Here is a 22,987-nt window from a genome sequence, read left to right as displayed (position 1 = left end):
ACTGAAATCAGGGAGTGCTTTCAGAAGCAATTCCCCAAGATGTTTTGAGCTGAGGCCTAAACCCCAAAGGTGACTCCATCTAAGGTTAATGGCTTTTAATGTATAAATTCTACATCTACAAGTAAAAGTTCTGCACTGTCCCTTGGGACCACAGGCCCATTTTCGTATAATCCCACCTCACATAGGATGAGGGGATGTTTTTCACAGAATTTAGTAGGAACACAGATTTCATGTGGTCAAATGAGGAAGCTTTTCCCAACCTTATAACTAAGTCTTCATAACCAAGTTACGGCTCCACTAACGTACTTCTGTTTGCTGATAAAACTTAGCCTAGCATTTTTCCTAAATGAACCTCCCTCTGTGAGAAGATGAGTCTTACTCATCCTCATGGATGAGTAAGGAACGGAGCTATTTTGCTATTTTGCCATCACTGGGATGAGCCCCTAAGGACCCCCACGCCCCTCGTGAAATTGCTGGGACAACAGAGCTTCTGAAGCCAGTGCCCACGGGCAAGCATTTCCTCGGTGGGAACTAACTGACTCATACAGGGTTGCAGCCCACCAACCCCAGATCATTTACGAGTGTGGGACCCACCAAGGAGTTTGAACAAGTCATGACTCATGAGCACGGCTGGGCCTCAGGTAATCCAGGCCTCAAGTGAAGTGTGAAATCTGATCTCAGCCTGCCAAGTCCCAAATTACGGGGGGTGCGTCTTAAAGTAAAAGGTTTGCTCTCCTCACTCAGTTATTCACAATACATTGTGTGTGTGTGTGCACCTGCCAAATTATAAAGATTGGGGCCATGGACTTGAGGGATTACAAAGATGGTAACCCATGGCCCCTCCTGGCCCAGTCAGGAGCTCTGACAAGCACCAGCTTAACTCAGAGAGGATGAAAGGCTGGGATCCACGGAGAGATTGTGAAGAGGGGCTGGCATCTGGGTGCCTGGGTGGCTTAGTGGGTTAAGCCTCTGCCTTTGGCTCAGGTCATGATCTCAGGGTCCTGGGATCGAGTCCCGAATCTGGCTCTCTGCTCAGCGGGGAGCCTGCTTCCTGCCCCTCTCTCTGTCTGCCTCTCTGCCTACTTGTGATCTCTGTCTGTCAAATAAAGAGGGGCTGGCACTTCTCTTGTTCTAGGAAGATGCCATAATTCAGTCAGGGAGAGGTGGAAAGAAGACATTCCACCAGCCAAAGACAGAAGAGGGGAAATGTCAAGGAATGTTTCTATCTGGAGTCTTTTGACAATGGAATGGGGTTCTGGTTTGGGGGCATTGGGGCCAGATTGTGAAGATGATAATGTCATTGCTAAAACAACCATGAGTGGCCACTGAGGACTCTTAGGCTCGAGAGTGTTGCCATCAGATATGCCCATAAAGGTGAATCTGGTAGTCATGGATGGCTTGGAGGCCATGGACACAATGATGTGATTCCTCTGTAGTTCACTCAACACTTTCTATTAAGGGGAGCAAGCAGGAGGAAGGGCTCAGAGTGACAGAGGGATGACCAGGCCAGATTATGATGAGTTGGTGGGCCATTGTTAGGACCACAAGAAATGGGAGCCAGTGCAGATTTTGAGCAGAAAGGAGACATGGTATGGCCTCCTTGTCCATAGATCACTCTGGCTTCCAGAATGTGAGTTGTGAGTATCCAGCTCTCACTGCTCTCAAGGAACTTGTGATCTGATTTACAAAGGAATAAATCCAAGGCTTTTTACACAATAGAAAATTACAATTTTAAATTTGATGATTCATGTCAATATTCACCCCGTTGCAGATTCATACAGATAGTCACATGATTCCACTACATGGAAATATGAACCTGAAAATTCTTGGCTCCAGATATAATAAAACCTGTTTCTCCCCTGCCATACTTTTTTCATGAGTTTTGTGGCTGGGCCTGACCCTTTCATGAGGTGATGGAAACATCTAGAATCTCCTTTGAGCGACTGGCAGAGTTCTCACTCCACTGGGTCAGGCTGATGCTCAAAATTTGCTGTAGTCACATCAAGTGTGACTCTAGCTTCCTTTAGTTCACAGCTCATATTAAAATTTGACTTTTTTTTTTTTTTTTTTTTTTTTTAGGCTAACCACAATATCATAGAGTTGAGAGAATGGTGGGTCTGTCTCTCTTAACTGGGAGCTTGAAGATGCTCTGAACTAGCTTCTTCCAGGCTCCATGAATTCCTGGATATTCAACCTCTAAATCATGCCCATGGGTTCATCAGTGTGTCTGGTGATGGGCTTCAACCTAGCATCATGGAGCTTAAATCTATGGGTCAGACCATATGGGTTAGACCAGAGTCTATGTGGGAAACATTTATCTTCAGATCCTTACTGGAAAGTTCTACCTGCTGGGCCAGACTTTGGGTCCAGGCCATATCATTCCTACTCAGAACGTCATGGTATAAAGGAGGATTGGCCATAGAGGCACTGAGAGCCCGGGATGTTTCCAGAGCCAGGTTTCCTGCTTCTAAGATGGGCAGCCAGAGGCAAGAGCCTGTCCACAGTGTTGTGGGCCAGCGGGCCAGGTCCCCAGTCCCTGGCTGCAGGGCCCAATAGGCAGGCTAAGCACCTGCTCCAGGCACTGAAAACAAAGTAAAAAGCAAGAAAGAGGAGTATTTGTCATGGATTTTGATATTTAATAGCTCCCAAAATAGAATCGAAATAGTCCTCGTGGGAAAAGTCAGAACTTCGTTCAGGCTACATTCCGTGTATTTTACGGATTAATGTTGTTTGGGTGTTGAGTTACTTTGGCCCATCGCCCTTTCAGTGTATAAGGAAGAGCTTCTCAAAATTAGATCTTTGGAAAAATACTGATGCCTAGGCCATGCCCCAGAGCTTCTGATTACATGCCCAATTGGGGCCTGGACATTGGCATTTTTTTAAACTCCTCAGGTGATTCTAATGTACAGCTGGGATTTTTAACAACTAACTTAGACACCTTTAAGGTATCTAGAGGTCCCCATCTGGGGCACCTGGCTGGCTCAGTCTGTTAAACATCTGCCTCCAGCTCAGGTCATGATCCCAGGATCCTGGGATTGAGCCCTGGATCAGGCTTCCTGCTCAGTGAGGAGCTTGCTTCTCCCTCTGCCTCTGCCCCTTTGCTCCCACTCCTGGTGCAGTCGGTTAAGCATCCGACTCAGTCTGGGCTCGGGTCGTGAATCTCAGGTTCTTGAGATCAAACTGCACATTGGGCTCTGCACTCAGGAGGGAGTCTGCTTGAGATCCTTTCTCCTTCTCCCTGTATCCTTCCCACTCATGCATTCTCTCTAATAAATAAACAAATCTTTCAAAAAAAAAAAAAAAAGGACAAGCAGATACATGACCCATCTGGTGAATGAGGAGTGTGGGCATCCCAACCCAGCTTCTTCTTTGGTTCTAGATCCCAGCCCTTTTGGGTTGCTCCCCCTGGGAGTGGGCTCACCCCTACTTCTGTGGCTGCCCCCTGGAGGAGCTCTGGGGGCTGCCCCATCCCTACATCCCTCTTCTGACCTTCCCCCTGCGCTCTGGCTTCAGCTCAGAGGCTTTCCAGAAAGGTGGAAGGAAAGGGGCCAAGAAGGTCATGATCGTCATCACAGATGGGGAGTCCCACGACAGCCCAGACCTGGAGAAGGTGATCCAGCAAAGCGAGCGAGACAACGTGACCAGATACGCTGTGGCCGTGAGTCCTGCCCCTCGTGTCCCACCCTGCGTGATCCTAGAGGCTTAGCCATCAAACCCCTGGGGAGTCCCAGGGACATATTATAGGTCGTGAACAAGCTGTCCAGACCCTCCAATGTGCCTCTCCTTGTTTTATCTTCTCCTAAAGAGGATCTGGGGAGTTTTCCTTCAGCGCTGTCCAGAGCCATCCAAAACAGTTATGGAGTTTGGGGGATTTTTTTTTCTTCCATTGCCAAGGAGGTTCTGAAACTTCAGAACTCTAGGAAACACCCCCCAAGCCACCCGGCTCCTGACCCCTATCTTAGACCAGGGGCCTTCTGTAGCCCCTATAAGACAGCCTGTCTCAAGCTGTAAGTGGAACCCCAAGTTCTGCTCCTGGTGGCTGAAATGGAGGCCCCTGCCACTTGAGGGACAGCAGCCGCAGGCATGTGAGGAGGTCTGGGCTACGTCCTGGTTGGTCACTCTGCCCCTGTTCCCTGGCAGGTCCTAGGCTACTACAACCGCAGGGGGATCAATCCAGAAGCTTTTCTAAATGAGATCAAATATATCGCCAGTGACCCCGATGACAAGCACTTCTTCAACGTGACCGATGAGGCAGCCCTGAAGGACATTGTTGATGCCCTGGGGGACAGGATCTTCAGCTTGGAAGGTGAGCGATGCCTACCGAGAGGGGTCTGCGTTCCTGGGCTCACATCAGGTGAACCCTGTGGAATGATATCCAGCCCCACAACACGGAGTGCTTTAGCAGAACCATCCTATAAACCCATGCTACTCCATGAGGGACCGGGGCTTTGCTGGCATTCTCCTCCTGGGACCACTGGTGATCCTGAAGCCTGTAGGAGCCAAGGGACTTGCCAAACCTTCCCCAGCTTGGAAAGGAGACAGGGTCTGACCTAGTGTCACCAGAATTAGCAAGTACAAAATACCGTGTCTGTGGCAGACTGACCCTAAGACATTATCTGCTGGTTGTCTGAAATTCAAATTGAACTGGGCATCCTGTAGTTTATCGGGCAAGCTGTTTGGACAAAGCTGGGCCTGCCTCCATAGCCCAAAACGCTTAATCCCTGAGTCCTGCTGCCTCCCGCCAAAAGCACGTCAAGTAGGGTTCCTCCTGATTGCCTCTCTCCTTACTATGTACACTGCAGTTTTGTCTGCATGGTTCTCCTTTGTGCAGTGTCTTGCTAAAGCGGGCCCTCCCAACACTGGGCTGGGCCACAGGGGAGGGTTTGTAAACAGAGAGAAAGCAGCATCCCGGGGCCTGAGCATATTGGAAAAGCTGAGCTCCAGAGACGAAAGCAGCCCTCATCCACAAGGATAAAGGGGTAGAGAGTGTGAGCCTGAGTTTTGAAACTCACCCCAGGACTTAAATATCCAGATGAGAGTACTTCTAGAAACGGTTGCCTTGGGTGTGGAGAACATCGACTCCAGGGTCCGGGGGCGGGGGGGTTGGGGAGGGGTGCTTTGTGGGGTGGGGCTTTCAGCACACATGGGTTTCTTGTGCAAAGCTGTGGTGGTGACAGGTCTCCCTCCCAGGGGTCGAGCCGGCATTTGGGAATCATCCAAAAGCATCTGGAACCAAAGCTGGTGAAAAAATAAGAATAAGAGAAGTGCAGAAAGAAATGGAATTTCCACTTCTTGCCAAAAATGTAGACTATTTCTTTCCATGCACTTTCCTTGATCTTTCCCCTATTTTGACAGTCAAATAGCATGCACGCTCTGTCCTATAACTTGTCCCAAACCCTTTTCAGCAGTGACGGGGTTACTAATAGTTAAGCCAGCGGCCAAAGGAAGGTTCCCGGTGCCTGCCTGTGGGGCCACCCAAAAGGGCAGTGCGGCTGGACTCAGCCTCAGGCCCTCTCTGCCCTCCCTGAAGGGGCCCCCAGGACCCAGGTGTTGGCTGAAGATGCAGGTGTGCGTGGCGCTAAGTGGTCAGGTGTGGAGCTGAGATCCCTCTGTCCTTCTGTTTTAGGCACCAACAAGAATGAAACATCCTTCGGGCTGGAGATGTCGCAGACCGGCTTTTCGTCTCACGTGGTGGAGGTGGGTTGGGGTTGGAATCACCTTCCCATACACTTCCCAGCTCTCTAGGTGGTCACGCCACCTTTCCTGGGCTCTCACTCATCTCTTTGTCTCTGGGTCTCTCTACCTCTGTCTGCCGTGGCTGCAAGAAGGAAGTCAAAGTCTTCAACTTAAAAGAGGTTGTCTCAAGCCCTTTTCAGCAGGGAGTGGTCTACAAGTAATGAACCACTCCCTCCCTGAGCGGGGGGGCTGGGGGCATTTCCTCCAGGCCCAAAGGTCCCAATCGGTCTGCAGAGCCCTGCGTGAAAATTGGGTCAATGCAGCGAAACCAATAGCACTGCGCTCCTAGAGTCCTGCTCCCGTGGCAGCCGGGCCATGCGGGGGCATGGCCCCGCACCGATGCTGGCAGGTGTCCAGATGGGCCAGATGCATTCCCCCTGCAGGCTCGGCAGCAGCTGGCAGAGGTCCCAGGTGGGCACACAGGGTCACAAGCAGCATGCCCTGTCAGAGGCTCTGCTTCATAGAACGTCAGGCCGTCACTCCCCGGGCACAGCCCTCCCCTGAATCTGATTGACAAGATGGGGTGGAACCTCACAGGATCGCCAGAGGGGCAGAGAGTCAGTGTCTGTGAGAATGTTCTGGTAACTGTGGAGCCCTGTCTGGGAGCACCATGTAGTGGAAGGGCCGCGCGTCAGAAGTCTGTCTCAGTGGACGTGCGTTGGGCAGACGGTGTCCTAGCTGTTCCCAAGTTGGCACCATGGGAGTGTATTTCTGCCTCTTCATTTGCCAGAAAAGAACTATTGGTCCTTCCTGCTTATACACCGCCTTCATTATCTCACTGATCCCTGCCCCCCACTCCTCTGTGAGGTGAATCAGGCAGGATTCCTAGGTGCCGGTCTCCAGAGGAATAAACTGTGTCACACGAAGTCTGAGGGACCCCCTGAAATGACATAAGCCAGAAAACACCAGTCTTACACTCTTCCTCCCCACACCAAGCAGCTGCTCCCTTAAAGCTTATGGACTCTAAAGGGGTCTGAGTCAGAAATCCCAAATCGGAGTAGGGGTAAGGCAGGGGACATGTGCACAGCAGGCAGCAGGCGGAAGGGCGGAAACCTGACTCACGCTCCGCTGTTCCTGAGCTGAATCTGGACAGGCTCATGCCCACCCTGAATATAGCAAGATCTAAATGGAACTGCCTGTAAGAATAACACTCCTGTTCTATGCACACAGCACTTCAGAATTTTCCAGGAAATTCCTGCGCCCCATTTCATGCTCCACACAGCCCTGCCAGGGTGGCAGCGGGAAATAGTTGTCCATTTTAGGTGGTCAGATCTGCATATCTTTTCCATGCCTTCCCGGGGCTGGGCCATACGTTGGGTCCTAGAAGGTGCAGGCTCCTGCTTTGAATACCGTGTATGCCCTTCAGGGAACCTGAAGAGAAGGGGAGGTTATGACGAGGTTCAGGTATTCAAGAACACTGAGATGTTCTCCGGAAAATGACCCAGGCAGCTCAGTGTGTCGAGCGAGATGAGTCCTTGCAGGATCCGTGGGCTCCCCAGCTGCACAGGGGAGACCGGGAGCTCCCAGCCAGGCTGTTATTTAGGTCAAGGTCATGCATAGCCCTGTGCAGATTCTCCCACGTGTCCAGCTTGTTTTCATTCCCTGGTTGGAGAGACCACGGTGCCCTTCCTATCCTCATCCCCACGCCCGGCTCTTCTAAAGCCCCCGAGTCCTGTTTTCAAGTAATAGGCATCTGGAAGTTTTTATCTGACAGGACTCTTAAAGAGATGATTAAATTCGAATCTGAGACACTTTAACACTTAAAAAGGAAAAAAAAAAAAATCCTTCCAAATCTGAAGGAATAGAACGATGGTGGGCTGTTGGTGCTGTGACTGGCCATTGGGTGGCTATTTTAGGGCATGGAGGTTTCTCAGTGTGGGCCACTGATGCTGTCATAATCGGCCACAGCCGTCCTGTCCCTCCGAGTCCAGCTCTGCAGCTCCCAGGGTCGGTCAGAGCTCTGCGGGGTTGGAGAACAGGCAGTCCAGGCGTTTAGCTTTGCCGGAAGTGGGTCCGGAGCCCCAGTCAGTCTGTGTTCTGGGCAAGCTACCAGGCTCCACCTTCCCCTCAGCATCCTCTAGGTGGCCCGTACACCAGTGCACAGGGCCACCAGCAGCCACCCCCCAACTGCCTGCACGGCCCTACCTAGCCAAAGCCGAGAAGAATGGCTGGCATCTGGTATCCTCATTCCATTACTACCGGGCAAGAAGAAAGCACTGCTGGCTGTGTGGCCTCAGACAAATCATTTCACCTGCCTCAGACAGCTTCTTCCTGTGAATGTGTGAAGAGCTTTCAGCTGCCCTGGACCTGTTTAATTAGGTCAGAGAGAACGATCTCTAGTCCCAGGGGAAGGACCCCATAGAATGTCCTTAAAGAGCAGAAGGGCCCAACTACTCATCACCTGGGCTGCTGTTGTCTACCTAGCAAGGGAAATAGCCTTTAAGGGAAAAAGGATGAAAGCAACTAGAAAAAAAGAGACTCCAGTGCCTGGGGTAGGAGAGGAGACCCCAAAATGTCACTTGGTCACCCAAAGAACCCAATGCCCCAGGCCACAGGAGCCTCTGGGGAAACCCAGGGAGCTACAGTCAACCCAGGAAACTCAAGTCTCAATTTGCAAAAAGGGAGAAAAAGATATTTGGGAAATTACCATCAGGAAAACCAGCTGTGGATCTCCGGTCAAATTTGAAAACAAATTTTGAAGCCAATGTCTCCATTAGCATTTGGAAATGAATGCAAAGGTCACTAATAGCTGGAGGGAGTTTCTATTAGTCCTGGCTGCCTGCTGAGGTAGTGAACTCCCTGGTGAGCTGGGTAATCAAGAAGAAGCTGCAGGAGTCTGCCAGAAAGCTTACAAAAGGGATCCATACCTCCTAAGGGGCTGTGACTCTATGAAGCTATAATGCCCACAGGCCAGGAGGGGAAGGTATGCTGGAAGGAAGGGACTATGAATAATCATTACCCATTGGTGGTGGATGGAGCTGATGGGGGAGGGGGGTGCTCCTCTTACCTGAGCCCTCAGGTAAGCCCTCAGCTGAGGAATTTCACTCGGACCTCCTACCCCGCAGTCCATAGGTCTCCCCAACCCGGAAAGTTTACAGAAGGAAGCATTTTTATTAGGATGGGTCCTGTCTACACAAATACTTTGGTGACTGACCTGAGATGGGAAGAGACTATTTTCCTTTCACCTACACGTGATGGCCCAGCAGGACAGCCCTCAGTTATTCTGGAACAGGCCAAGAACAGAGAGCCTCCCACCTCCCCGACCAGCTGCCCTGTCAGCCTGTGCCCTTCCCGCAGCAGCCCCTGGGGTGGTGGGCCAGAGCGCAAAGGCCCTTGGCCATTATCGGAGGCTCTGAACTGCTGAAACCTTCAGGTTGTCATCTTTCCTAAAGGTTTTACATCTGAACTAGTTTGGCACATTTGATTCAATCAAAAATGAAAGAAACTAATCCATAATAATGATGCGAGGGGTTGACACCTGGAGGTTGTAAACTCTTCTATGCCCCTGTAACTAGGGCAGGCAATTGGGGTGTTCTTGCGTTCCATCCTGTGTGGCCAGGGTGTGGGAACCAAGGTCTGTCAGTTTGATGTTCCAGATTGTTCACAGGTGGCTTCTGGTGGCAGGAATCATGTCCAGTTCATTGGGAGGTCCTCCTACGCCCCAGGCCCTCAGGCTGTGCACTGGTACCCAGCACCCCACTCCTGGGCCTCGTTCCTGGAAACTCTGATCAAGACCTTGCTCCCCACAACCCCTCCTTGTCACCCTGGCTCCCGGTTTCCGGCCCGGTGAAGGGCTTCACTCCACAGAAGGATTGAGGTCCTGTTTCTGGCTGTCTCTTGCCTAACCCCATCTAAACCTCTTGGCACTCGTCCCTTCCTCAGGCTCCTCTTCGGGCTTGTTAAAAACACACCATCTGAGGACAGAATCCGAGCAGTTAGTGAAAGTATAATCCATCCTCTTAACAATGTACTTGTTTGGGAGGGGCTCTCGGCCCTTCTTCAGTCACTCAGTTGATGGGCACACAGGCACTAGGGAGCCATGGAGGAGTCTGGGGAGGAGGACAGCACTCAGCGTCCTCTAGGTGGCCCATACACCAGTGCACAGGGCCACCAGCAGCCACCCCCACCTGCCTGCACCGCCCTACCTAGCCAAAGCCGAGAAGAATGGCTGGCATCTGGTATCCTCATTCCATTACTACCGGGCAAGAAGAAAGCACTGCTGGCTGTGTGGCCTCAGACAAATCATTTCACCTCTCTGAACCTCAGTCTTTGAGCAGATGTCTGAAAAATGTTTGCTGGAAGTGAATCTTGAGGCTTGGAACTGGAAGTGTACATTTCAAGTCTTGCTAATAAATCAAGTAAGGGTTTCTTAAAACCCTTTCCTAACTCCACCCATCTCCCCAGTTGCCTACCCCTTCCTGCGGAGGCCCCCCCAACGAGGCTGCCCTGGCCTCCAAAGGGGCCCTCCCCTTGGGCTACCAGCGGTGCCAACCTGACCATGAGGTCTGCCTCTTTACTCCTGATTCCCTGGTGTTTTATGGATGAATGAAAGAGAGAAGAGCTACTACATAACGAATCCTTATTGGCTGCCCAGCATCATGCTAGGAATTAAAAATGTTAATCCTCACAACAAAACGACTTACAGCTGTGGTGGAGACAGAGCGAGTGAGGGAGAGAGAGAGAGGCTCCCACAAGGTCACACAGCTAGAAGCTCTGTCTGGCTCCAGACTCCAGGGATGCTCAGCCTCAGCCCGGTGGACAGTCTGGGTCCCAACATTCTTGGCTGTGGGACTGTCCTGTGCATGGTAGGCAGCAGCCACTACCCCCAGATGCCATACCGAGCCCAACACCACCTCCAACCCCCTGCTCTGACAACCAAAACTGTTTCCAGGTATTGCCAAATATTGCCTGGGGGCCGGACTGCCCCCATTCAGGAACCACTGCCCTGGACTATGCTGTTTCCAGGGCTGGGGATGCAGACTGGCTGGTACGTGGTTTGAAGAGATATGGTCACATGCCCAGGGAGCCTTCAACTCAGCTGGGAAGGCAAGACTGCTGCAGAGGCCGGGTCAGAAAGCAGCTAAGAGCTGAGCTAGCAGAGTCTGATGGCAGGTGCTATGCTCAGGTGAATGCAAGTACAAGTTGTCCATAGGGAGGGCATGGACTTGGCCTTGACCATGCCTGCATCCTCATTTCTACACAGAGCACCAGAAAAGGCAGCTTATGCCAAGGGTCCAGGGGCAAGGCCACCCGGGCACACCTTGGCCCTATCAGGTGGGAGCTCAGGTAGCCCCAGGGGAAAGGAAGCCATAAATTGGGGCGCCAGTGCCGGGCCTGAGGCATGGGATGAGGCTCTTCCTTGGAATGCCCTGCTATTTGTGATCCAGCTGGGTCTCCCTGCCCGGCTCCTCTGTCCAGGCTTTGGCCATTTGGGGGGCCCTGCATTGTCTAGGCTCCCCTAGCTGAGGAAAGAGAGTGCCATAGCGAAGTTTGGTCCAGTGCCCTTCACTTGCCCTCCCGTCCACTGTACTCTGCAAGGCTCTCGCTGGCAACAGACCCTAGCAACCTGGGAGCACAAGCCGCAGCCCCTGCCAGGATAAAACAGCATAAAGCTAGAGCCTGTGAGCCCTCAGCTGGCCCAGTACCACCAGATCCAGAAGGCCAGTGGAATCCTGAGCCCCACTGGTCGGTATCAGTCCTCCCCAGCGGAATCCCAGGCATGTCACCTGAGCCAGTCCTCCTCAGTCCATTGTAGAGGCCCCTCATTATCTGCAAAGCCAAAAACTCATCTTCCAAGGCCTCTCCATGAAGGAAGAAGCCTGGTCCTGCAGTAGCAAACTTGGACTCAGCCAGAAGAGAGAGGGAGGAGAGAGAGGGGGGAGGCCCATGCATCATGACCCTCTTAGAGGGTGCTCTGATGGAAAACCAGAAGCAGAGTAGGAGCTGCCCATGGGTATTTTCTCCCCTGCCCAACCCACCTCCGTGCTCCAAATCCTAGCCCTGCCCCAACTTGCTGTGCAGCTTCAGGCAAGTCGCTTTCCCTCTCTGAAGCTCAGATGCCTTTTGTCAAGTGCAGATAATGAGTATCTGTCCTGTCGGCCTCTCACAGTGGGTGGCTGGATGAGAAAGTACTCTGCAAAGAAGGGAGCATGGCCCAAGTTCAAGGAACACTGGCAGTGACCATGGGCAGCAAGTCTTTGAGGCCCCAGCCCCAATCCTGGCCTGGCAGATGTCAGGCACTCCCAAGCTGAGGCTCACATAGAGTAGGAGGAAAAAGCTAATTAGAAAGTGTGACATTAAACACAACCAAGCATATCAGACTCTCCAGAGACCGGCTCATTTACAGTTGTAAAAACATTCTCTCTGAACAGTCAGTTCCAGTTCCAGAGTATTCCGACCCTTTAAACCTTATCTAAGATCAACTTTAGTCTTTAAAGTGACCCCTGGGAAATGAGAAATGGAAGGTCAGCTCCAAGTTCACGGTCCTGCCCCCTCCACTGCCACCAGTGAGACCAGCGCCCAGTGACCTTGCCACAATCCTGACTGTCCCAAGACCAGATTCACGTTTTTCCATTGGCACCATCGCTTTGGAGGTTTGGGGAGATGGAGTGGGGGAACATGAAATCCTGCCAACCAGCCTGAATCAGGGAGCTTCAGTGTGGGAGTGCGGAGAAGTGACTTCACCAGCTAGTGCTCTCATAGTCCAAAGTTGGGGTACCACCTGCCTGGCCCAGAATGGCCAAGGTCATCCAGGAAGGTGGCCCTCCCTGATTCTACTACCTTCTTGGGCCTTCATTGTCCCTAGTCACTGCTCTTCCTCTTCTAAGTGCTTGCTGTTTGCCTTCCTGGGCCCACTAGCTCTGTGGGTTGTTTAAGGAGGGGGGGTGGTGATGGTGGGGTTGCAGAGGCAGCCCAGAGAGCGAGGGGGCCCAGTCCTCTGGGATGACCCCAGAGTCAGGAACTGGGAGCCTGCCTCTCAGGAAGCCAGAGCCCCCATCTTCCCATCCAAACACTGCAGCTAAAGACAAGTGTCCTTCCTCAGAACACGGGCTGCCACGGATGTGGCCCTGGCTTATCCATCCAGCCTCATCAGAGTCACTCTGGCCCCTCATTCCATGCTCCACCCCATCAAACAGCTTCCAGCTCCTTAAAACCAAAGCCTCAAGACTTTCTCCAGCCTCAGGGCCTTTGCACACATGTCCCCTCCCTGTCCAAGTGTCCAGGCAAGCATTACGCATTCATAACGCTTTTCCTTACCCCCATTTCAATCTAACCTTAAACCTCCCTGTGTTATTTACCTATAGCATTTATCACACTTTGTAACTATTATGCTTATTTGCACATTTCTTTAGTACTTGGAGCTTTGCAAGGGCAGAGACAATATCCCTGCAATAAGCAAGTAGCTGGGACAAAGCAGACACTTGGTGAATTTTTACTGAAGAAATGAAAAAGTAAGATTTACACATAGGAAAGCAACTGAGACACCACAAAGGAATGTGGAAGGAGGCCAGTTGCAGGGGCACGGTTTCAAGGTTTCAAGGAGCATCAAAAGGAGGGAGAGTGACAGGAGATTTCCTTCAGGGGGTTTGAAGCCCAAAGAGGAACCAGAGGCTGGGTCCTAGAGGTGGAGTTTATTTCTAGAGCATTCCTTTGTTTGACCCACTTTGTGCAAAGGATGAGGTGGAAGGTTCTTGGCTCATTCAAAAGTCAAGAATCCTGGTGGAAGTCGTTAAATAATGAACACAGGAGAAGGGGCCTGAGGTGGCTGCCAGATGCTTCATTGTGTAGAAACCTTTCGCGGCTTCCCAGCGAAGGGCCCCCGGGGGTCACGAGTTGATGTGTATCCCCTCCCCAATGTCAGGACGGGATTCTGCTGGGAGCCGTTGGCGCCTATGACTGGAACGGAGCCGTGCTGAAGGAGACCAGTGGCGGGAAGGTCATTCCTCTCCGAGAGTCCTACCTGAAGGAGTTCCCCGAGGAACTCAAGAACCATGGCGCATACCTAGGTAAGAGCCCGAGCGGGCGAGGAGGGACCAGCGGAACTGGCCCCACATGAGACGAGGGGCCTGTCTGTGACCATCCAGACACAGGTCAGAGGCCATGGCCTCTTCAGCCTGGCATCCACCGTGCCCAGCATCGTGCCTGGCCCGCAGTAGATTCTCGAGAAACAGGTAGAATAAGTGATAAGCAATGCACCTGTACCTGAAATTCAGCTGATGCTTCTAGACGCTAGGTCAGGGGTTTCTGCATCTTTAAAGCTCACTGCCTTGACTGGGGTTTGACCCATTAAGCACTCCAGAAGTGGACATTAGAGAGAGCTACAAATTGTTGAACATTGGTGATAGGTCCCTGCTCTTAGGCCCTAACCCACTGAACACAGTCACCTCCTATTCTGGAAGAACCATGGGCCTGACCCTTGATGCTGAAGCTGCCAGGGCAGATTCCTTTCTGAAAGGGCAGAGCCAGAGCAAAGGGGAGCAGGGGATGAACGGCCGAGGGTCCCATTGTTTCTGAGCCAAGTCGGCCATCTTTGAAGTCACCCATCATTAATGCCTCCTCAGACCCCACTCCTGGGCCACCTGGAGTTGGCATATCTGTCCACATGTCTTTCCTCTCCCTAATGCTCCATGTCATCCTCACCTTTGTCACTCAGCTCTTCAGCTGCCCACCTTGCCTGTGACACTGTCCATGCGGTGGTCACCCCATTTTCCATCCGCAACTCTGGGACCCTGAGCTGACCACAGGACAGAAGCCTGGAATCAGGACTTGCCCAGGGAAATACAGAGGAATAGGTCCCTAGAAGTCCCCCAACACTACCTGGCCCACAGAGATTAAACCTGAACTGCATAGAGCGCCCTCCGGACCCCCTGGTACAAGCCGGACCCCGCCTCTGCCTTCCAGCGGCTTCTCAGCCATCGCGGCCAGAGACAGGTGCACAGATACAAATTATAATGCAAGTGGGGCCAGAGTTCAGATGCAGGCACAGAAAAGGAGAGAGAGATTGGAGCCCTGTCTTGGCAAAGGCCCAGCGAGCAGAAGAGATGTCAGAAGAACGAAGGCTAGAGGCCACTTAACACAGACCAGTCATGCTCCTCCCTTGTGCTCAGCAGGGGGCTGAAAGTAGGGACACCAAGTAAGCGATAGTGGCTCAGTGGCCGTGAAGCCTTAACTATCAGGGACATAGCACCAGTGCCCTGGGCCCGAGTGAGTGGGACAGACACCGCCGGTGGTCGTAGTCCTGCCATCATGACAATCGGGCCCCTGCTGCGTGTGCTGGGGCCTATACCAGGGCTCCGAGGCAGGAAGAGACTGAAAAAACCAAAAAGGTCCAAGAGAAGGAGGGAGATGCGGAAGGTGCAGGGTGGGTTCAGGACCCAGGGAATAGAGTGGTGAGGCTGGGGTGGTGAGGGGCAGCAAGAAAGGGCAGGCAGGCTGGGGCAGGCAGTGGCTGGAGGAGGCCTCAGAGGCCAGGTTGAAGAGCTGGAGCTCTTTCGTGCTAGCGTAGGAAGATAGTGAAGCTATCTGAGTGAGGAGCCTCTCTCTCCAGGCTCCCAAGAGCTGTCTTCCTCCTCCCAGGAGACCCTGGTGGGGGAGAGCCAGGCCGAAAAGCCCTTCTAAGGCCCCACCATCTTGCCTTACCCACAGTCACAGCCTTGGGCGGGAATCCTGACAGAGTGCCTTCTCTCTTCCTCCTCCCTCTGGGTCTCATCCATGAGTGTCTGGACTCTCTGGAAGATTCCTTCCTACGTGCCCCAAGGGAGAGGGCTTTTGGAGGAGGGAGACCGGGAGGCCAGGCTCTCCTCCTCCATACAAGGAAGCTATATGGACTTCTGGCCGTGGGTCTTCCCCCGTCATCTTGTCAAGGCCTTCTGGGAGGTCGGTCCAGCTTTTAGGATGGCCCTGTCTGCCGGCCAAAGAACCCCATGGAAACTGAAGCCACAGCCAGCAGACTGTGGGAAGCAGGAAGTTCCCCTTGCTGTTTGCTGCTGTGAGAGGCGCCTGCTCCCAGGACATTAGACCCCCATGTCCCTCCCCCCACCACTGTCCCTCCTTCTGAGGAAGCCCAGAGCTGGAGGGCTAATTAAGAACATTTTCATTCGTGCCAGTGGGGGCTCAAAAGAAGGCTTGGTGCGGTGCCTGGGTGACCCTATTGGTTAAGTATCCGGTTCCTGATTTCGTCTAAGGTCATGGTCTCGGAGTTGGGAGATCAAGCCCAGAGTCAGGCTCCATGCTGAGCGTGAAGATTCTCTCTCACCCCTCCCCACCAAAAAGAGAAAACAAAAGCAAGCAAGCCAGCGAGGGAGCTCAGCCGCTCTCCCTCAAGCTGACCCCACCTTTATGCTAATACACAGCCATATCAGCCTAGGCGGTATCCTGCTTCGCTGACCTCTCAAGCCCCATTGCCCAGAATACACCTTTAAGAGCCAAAAATGTTGTGTCTGTAACCAGGGTAGCTCACCCTACTGCATCTGTGCTCCCAGTCACTGAATCAACTCGTCTCCACATCCTGCAGCCACTGTGTAAGCAACCAGTGGAACCATAGTGGTGACCCCTCTCACACACACACGCACACGGCAGAAGGAGACATCCGTTTGCCAGAAACAGCCTGGAAACCACCAACAAAGGCATCTAAAAACTGGGGTCCAGTATCTGAGGTCATCTGGCAGAGAGTGGGGCTCTAGGCTCTGCACGCCTCCTGGGCCCTGCGGGTGCAGCGAGAGTCACAGCGATCAGGCAAAGCCAACCCGACAGCCCGGAGTGGTGGCCATTCCAGAAGATCCCCTGGTTTCCATTTCTTTCTCACTTGCCTAGCATACCTGTGGGACTGGGACGAGTCTCAGGGCTCCTTCCTGCAAAGTTCTGGGGCTGCAGACATCCCTGGGACCCCATGTGGATGCCCTGTGGAGCAGCTCCTTATACCTGGCAGCCAAGGCTCTAATTTCCCAAGAGCCACTTAGCTGAGGTTACAGGAATGAGGATGACACTCCCTGGTACCTGAGAGAGACAACTGGTGGGGATCAAAAAACAGAGCCAGCCCAATATGTAATAAAGCCCAGCTCAGACCCACCATTTCCCTCCTCCCTGCTCCCCCTTGCCCTTGGGACTCAGGACTCTGGGGAGGGAGGGGACATGCACGTTCTGGTTCAGCAGTGCCTTTTAGTAGCCCCCCGCTCCCCCTGCCACCCCGGCTTCCTCGGTGCCCTCCAGCCCGGAGTGGGGGGCCTGAGTTCCGCCTACCCTCCAAATCACCATCCTGAGCCCCACCTTTTCCAGCTGCCCCCTCCCAGTGGTACCTAGGAATCTCCACCCTGTGGTTTCACATCTGCTCAGCTGCCTGGACGTGTTCCCCAAGAGGGCCCGTCCTCAGGTACCCCCGAGGACCCGGGACAGAGACCAGCCTGTTTCCTCCCGCGGCAGGGTACACAGTCACATCGGTCGTGTCCTCCAGGCAGGGGTGGGTGTACGTGGCTGGAGCACCCCGGTTCAACCACACGGGCAAAGCCATCCTTTTCACTATGCACAACAACAGAAGTCTCACCATCCACCAGGCACTGCGGGGCGAGCAGGTAAGGAAGGGGGAGTCTGAGGGCAGGGGCGTGGTGGGTGGGAACAGGGGAAAGACGGAGCTGCCGAGGACTCTGGAGCTCAGCAATTTGTCCTCGGAGGTTCTTTCCAGTTGGGGGGGTGGGAGGGGCATATACCTCCTTCCTACCAGCCTTGGAGCTGGACTGTCCCTTCCCCAGAAAGCCAGGCCCTGGTCCTTGCTGCAGCAAAGAGATCCTGGGAGAATTTGCTTGCCTCCGTTTCATGGACCTCGGGTCTCTGGTGCCAAACCTCTGCCCCTGCCTGCCAGCTTCTCTGGGTTCACATCCAGAGTTCAGGGTCAGAGGCAGCCTCCTGGCTCTGGCTTCTCAGCTCGGGCTGCTGGGGCCCCAGGCATCCTGAGGAACAGGCATGTCACTCCAGACACCTTCACGCTGCCATCAGTGGAGGGCAGCAGCATACCCACCCACAGCAAGGCCCCCTGGGGTCACCAGGACACCCCCAGCTTCTTTCCTGTCCTTGGAATGGGAACAATGCAGAATGCTACAGCCACCAACACCACGGCCCTGCCCAGGCTGCCGTGGGTAATGCGAGGTGTTGCTCTGAGTCTCGTGGGCCATGACTACCAGTTGCAAAACTATGATAACAGTCACTAGAGGGGGGAAGACCAGAAAACAGGGTTCTGATCCAAGTCATTCCAAAAGCTGAGGAAGACAGTGATCCTGAGAAGCCATAGAGCTTTTGCAAGGTTACACAATGGATTCAAGGCTGGGTCAGGTTTAGAACACAGGACTCTCTGAAAGCTCTCTGCCTTATGCTACCTCCTGACCCTTGATAATCTCAAAACTAGTGCATGTGTGCACACGTGCGCACAAGCGCAGACACACACACACACACACACCCCACCTGGCAGCACTCAGCATCTGTGGTCCCCTGGGCCTGAGCTGGGCCCCAGCCAGGCCCTTACCATCATTCTCAGTTCACCCTTGGCTCTGCAGGGCCAGGAACAGACCTGTCTTCTGCACCTTTAACTGCCCTTGTGAGGGCAAGGTCCTCATGGGGTCTAACCTAAATCCCTCCAGCTGCAGGAGGCCATCGTTCCCGTCTCAAGGGCACTGGCAGACCAGCCCCCTGCTCTGTCCCCGGGCCTCCACGCCACCTTGCCCAAACGCTGCCTGGGCAGGCTCTTCTGGGAATCCAAAGCTAGACCTTGAGAGCTGGAGGGAATTTGCTGATGAATTTATGACATTTTTACTGCCCGGTTCCTCCTCCAACATCCAAACGAGAAACCGCAGTGCTGAAGACAGCTAAATTAAGTAGATTCCAAATCTCTGTGACCCACATAGCTGAGGCCACATATTTAGACAAAAGACTCCTTCCCTCCTCCCTTACTTGCTCTCTGTCTGCCTCTTAATCACCTTAGGTAAGGATAGCTCTTTCCGCACCCACCCCCGGGCTGAGATTTCCATTTTCCTCTTTTCTGTGTTTCTATCTCATTCCTCAGTTAAAAGCTTTTAATACTTGCAGATAGATTTCTCCTGAAGGCACCCCAAGCCAGGAGGCGGCTGGGGGAGGCAGTGTCACAGGCTTGGGTATCAGACCGGAGTTTCAACCCAGTTCGGCTGTAGCCAGCCTCTGACCTTGGCCAACTGACTCAGATTCACTGAGCTTCATTCAGTTCGTTCCCTGTGAAATGAGGGCAGTGATCTCTCCTAAGGTAGCAAGGGACTCACATAAGCCAACTGAGGTCACAAAGTGTGTCACATGGGGCTCGTCCGTGGAAAGGGGTCCTTTATCCTTCCCCAGTGGCCCACTGGTCCAAAAACCATTTATTATATTTATTATATTATGATCATACCCAGGCCCGAAGGGGACACAGCAGGCACTGTGCCCACTCTCCGTGGGGGGAGCAGGTGCTGGTATGGAGCTGCAGGGAGCATCGAGGAGGAGTACCCATCTCAGGCAGGGCAGGGCAGGGCGGGAGTCTAACAGGAAGCGACCTGAGGATGATAGACATTATCAGGCAGGAAGAAGGGGAGAGGAGGGCAGACAAGAGAAAAGTATGTACAGAGGGAAGCCTGGAACCCAGCCAGGGTCTTGGGCTTTGGAGAAATGAATGGGAATGGCCAGAGAGAGTGTGGGAGCCTGGGGCGGGTGGCAGGGGGACACAGAGGCTAGTGGGGGACGGAGGCAGGTCCAATAGGGTCAGGCTGAAGAATTTGGACACCCCCCCTGCACCCTCTTCAAGAGCAAGGGAGTGGTGCGGTCAGCTACTAGAGGCCACTCTGGCTGCCCATGGGCGTGGACTGGAGAGTGAGGCAGGGTGTCCTTTGGGAGACGCCTCACCTGGGGAAGAAGCCTCAGAGGAGGGAAGTAAGCAGACTCGGGACAAGTCTGGTGCACACCAGGAAGGGCTGCTGTTGCAGAGGTGGCAGTGGGACCATGGAGGACCCTCAGGTTTCAGACTGAACAAGTGGTTGGCACCCTCAGTGAAGTGGGGGGCATGGCACCCGAGGGGGGAGAGGAGCATAGTGAGTGCTCAAATGCTAAAAAGAAACCACAGTTCCCCATCCGAGGTGCTAATCCCAAAGTTCTTTGTAACATTAAACATTGAAACGAGCCAAATGTCCCACAAGAGGATTGATTATGTTCGTGTGGCCTGTGTGTGGTTTGGAATATCACAGAACCACCGACGATCAGCTTGTAGGAAAAAATATAACCCATCAGGAAGACACTGTTCATGATCCATTGCTTGATTTAAAAAAACAAGCTATACATAAATTACAATCCTCGATTATACAAGTAAAGCCATGTACGCACACACAAACAAGCCCCACACACCCTGGACAAAACAGACTGGACGAAAATGCACTCAGACATTCACGGGAGTTCCCGTAGGACGTTGGGACAATGGGTGACTTTTATCTTCTTGTTCATACTGTTTTCTGATTTTGCTCATTTTTGTCACAAGACTGTGTTGCTCACCAACAGAACAAATGGTAATCAAGACAATTTACCAATGGAAAGAAAGAAGGGGGGCGGGGTGGATGACAGAAGGAGAAAAGAGGGCAAGGTGGGACCAGGTGAAAACAGGTGAGTCCGGGGCGCCTGGGTGGCTCAGTGGGTTAAGCCGCTGCCTTCGCCTCAGGTCATGATCTCAGGGTCCTGGGATCGAGTCCCGCATCGGGCTCTCTGCTCAGCAGGGAGCCTGCTTCCTCCTCTCTCTCTCTCTGCCTGCCTCTCTGTCTACTTGTGATCTCTCTCTGTCAAATAAATAAATAAAATCTTAAAAAAAAAAAAAAAAAAAAAAAAAAAAAAAAAACACAGGTGAGTCCGTACCACGGAAGGGGAGTGGGTTGTGAGAAGGGGAGGACCTTCCTCTTTGCTCACCCTGATTCTGAGGGGAAGGGTGTCCCCGGCTCCCCGCACATTCCAGCCCACTGCCCTTTCCCATCCCTATGCTCTAGATAGGCTCTTACTACGGGAGTGAGATCACCTCGGTGGACATCGACGGCGATGGGCTGACCGATGTCCTGCTGGTGGGCGCCCCCATGTACTTCAGTGAAGGCCGAGAGCAAGGCCGAGTGTACGTCTACAACCTGAGACAGGTACTGGGGCGGGGGAGGGGCGCCTCACCCCAGCTTTCACTTGGGAGTCCGTGGGGGAAACAGGGCTACCCCAGAGAGGCCAGCACCCGCCCGCCGCAGAGCCAGGTGGGGGACAGCAGGACCCTCCTCTGTCGCCCTGCTTAAGGAAGCCAGAGAGGGGAACTCCAGGGGGAAAATGGGGTGGAGATGGGCTGAGCCTTGTCCCACCATGGTGTTGCAGAACCGGTTTGTGTATAACGGGACGCTGAAGGATTCCTCCAACTACCAGAATGCCCGATTCGGCTCCTCCATCGCCTCCGTTCGGGACCTCAATCAGGACTCCTACAACGACGTGGTGGTGGGAGCCCCTCTGGAGGACAACCACAGAGGAGCCATCTACATCTTCCTTGGCTTCCAAGCCAGCCTCCTGAAGACCCCGAAGCAGGTAAGACCAGGGGTCCTGGCTGCTGGGGCTGGGGCATCCCGTGCAGGGGTCTCTTCTGTGTCCTCCGGCAGGAAAGGGTTCCAGTCTGTCCTAGCTTTACGTGCCTCGAGTCGGGATTTTGAAATGGGTGCTTTTGTCTTCGGGATGGGTGACTTTACCATCACCCCTGTGGGCACCCTCTCCCTGCTTGACTTTGTCTCCCCGGCAACAATGAAACCCCCGGGGACCAGAACCTCCCTACAGCCCCTCACCCACCCTGCACACACACGCATGCGGTTGATGTGAGTGGAGAATTCCCATGTGGGCTTGCTCTTCTCTGGAAATGCTGCATGTTGGAAACCCTGCTTTCCCTCAAGAGGGACCCATCTCAGGTCCCATGCTCTTGGGGGGTCATCATTTTTGCATACATATTTTCTTGTAAGGGGTTCTAATACACCATGGTCAGACATGTGACGGGGGTCTGCCAAGGAACACGGACTTACCCTGAATGGCAATCCCTTTTAAGACACAATTTCTTAATCTGAAAGGATGACTGGAGGGTCGGTGCCATCACAAACCAGGAGAGGAGATAACTTTGGACTGGGAAAGGAAAGTTTCCCAATGGTTCCAGTGGTTCCAAATGGGCTCTCTCCAATGCTCCCAATCGTAGCTTCCCTGAGGGTGGCGCTGACCCCCTCCCCCGTGCTAACAATGCCAGTCTCCAGCTTTCTCCTCCTACATCCTGCAGAGAATCGCTGCCTCTGACCTGGCTCTGGGCCTCCAGTATTTTGGCTGCAGCATCCACGGGCAGCTGGACCTCAACGACGATGGGCTCATCGACCTGGCGGTGGGCTCCCTGGGCAACGCTGTCATTTTGTGGTTGGTTCTTCTGCTTCTTTTGGCTCTCGGGCTCTTCTGAGAGTCATGATGGACACCGGGTTTTAGAGATAAGGCTTTAGGACCTTTTTCCCTTTCTTCAGTCATTGTCAACCCAATCCACCTGGTTCTTGTCCTCTCGCGATGACACATTTCCTTTCTGGGGAATCACTCGCACGTGGCTTTGGAGTCCAATTCCCTCTTCCCAAGAGCATTCTAAGATTTTAGAGCAATCTGGTGTCCAAAAGTCTCTCTTAGAATTTGGCCTAAAAGCTCTGGCTGTTAGGGCATTTCTTCCGCTTCAGCTTTTTAAGCCCCTTAAAGAGTCAGGCTGAGGATATTCTTCTCGGCCAGACGGATCCTCCTTCTCCCCAAGTGCGGCAGAATGTTCCTGCCGTACAGGGATCTCTGTCCCCTAAACCCCTCGGGGCTCCTCGTTTTCTTTTTCAGGGCCTCATCTCTGTACCATCTCATCATATCTTTGCCATATATCTGCATGCAGGGGTTTTCTTTACAATTAAAGTCTATAGCCCTTAAAAAAAAAAAAAAAAAAAAAAGCTTTGTAAAAGTCACTGTATTTTACTATGGGATGTGTTGGCTACTTTTTAAGCCAAAAACTGTTTAACTTTTCATGTATGTTGATGAGCTATTTTTGATTATAAATCCAGTAACTTAAAGAAACATGATAAAATAACAAAAATCATTCAGGGTTTCATCAGCATAACGTTACCGCTACTAGCATTGGGGGTTTTTTCTCCCCCCCCTACCAATCTTTTCCCCCCCGCAGGTAAGTTTATATAAGCACAGTCGTATTTTTCAT

General features: G+C 52.9%; 1 protein-coding gene across 1 annotated transcript in view; it reads left to right on the top strand.

Annotated features, from left to right (window-relative positions):
• Positions 1-22,987, top strand: part of ITGA11 (integrin subunit alpha 11) — a 111,381-nt gene that overhangs the window by 63,562 nt on the left and 24,832 nt on the right. Inside the window, exons 8-15 of the mRNA XM_045067443.1 lie at positions 3,514-3,658; positions 4,141-4,306; positions 5,627-5,697; positions 13,598-13,742; positions 17,155-17,303; positions 20,748-20,888; positions 21,109-21,312; positions 22,040-22,170. Coding sequence (XP_044923378.1) covers positions 3,514-3,658; positions 4,141-4,306; positions 5,627-5,697; positions 13,598-13,742; positions 17,155-17,303; positions 20,748-20,888; positions 21,109-21,312; positions 22,040-22,170 — 1,152 coding nt within the window. The remainder of the gene's footprint in view (positions 1-3,513; positions 3,659-4,140; positions 4,307-5,626; positions 5,698-13,597; positions 13,743-17,154; positions 17,304-20,747; positions 20,889-21,108; positions 21,313-22,039; positions 22,171-22,987) is intronic.

The sequence above is a fragment of the Mustela putorius genome, unplaced genomic scaffold (genome assembly GCF_011764305.1).
Source record: "Mustela putorius furo isolate JIRA1106 unplaced genomic scaffold, ASM1176430v1.1 tig00003896_pilon_pilon_pilon, whole genome shotgun sequence".
Classification (NCBI taxonomy): Eukaryota; Metazoa; Chordata; class Mammalia; order Carnivora; family Mustelidae; genus Mustela; species Mustela putorius.
Note: the sequence above shows the minus strand (reverse complement) of the source record. Positions and strands in the feature narration are given on the sequence as shown.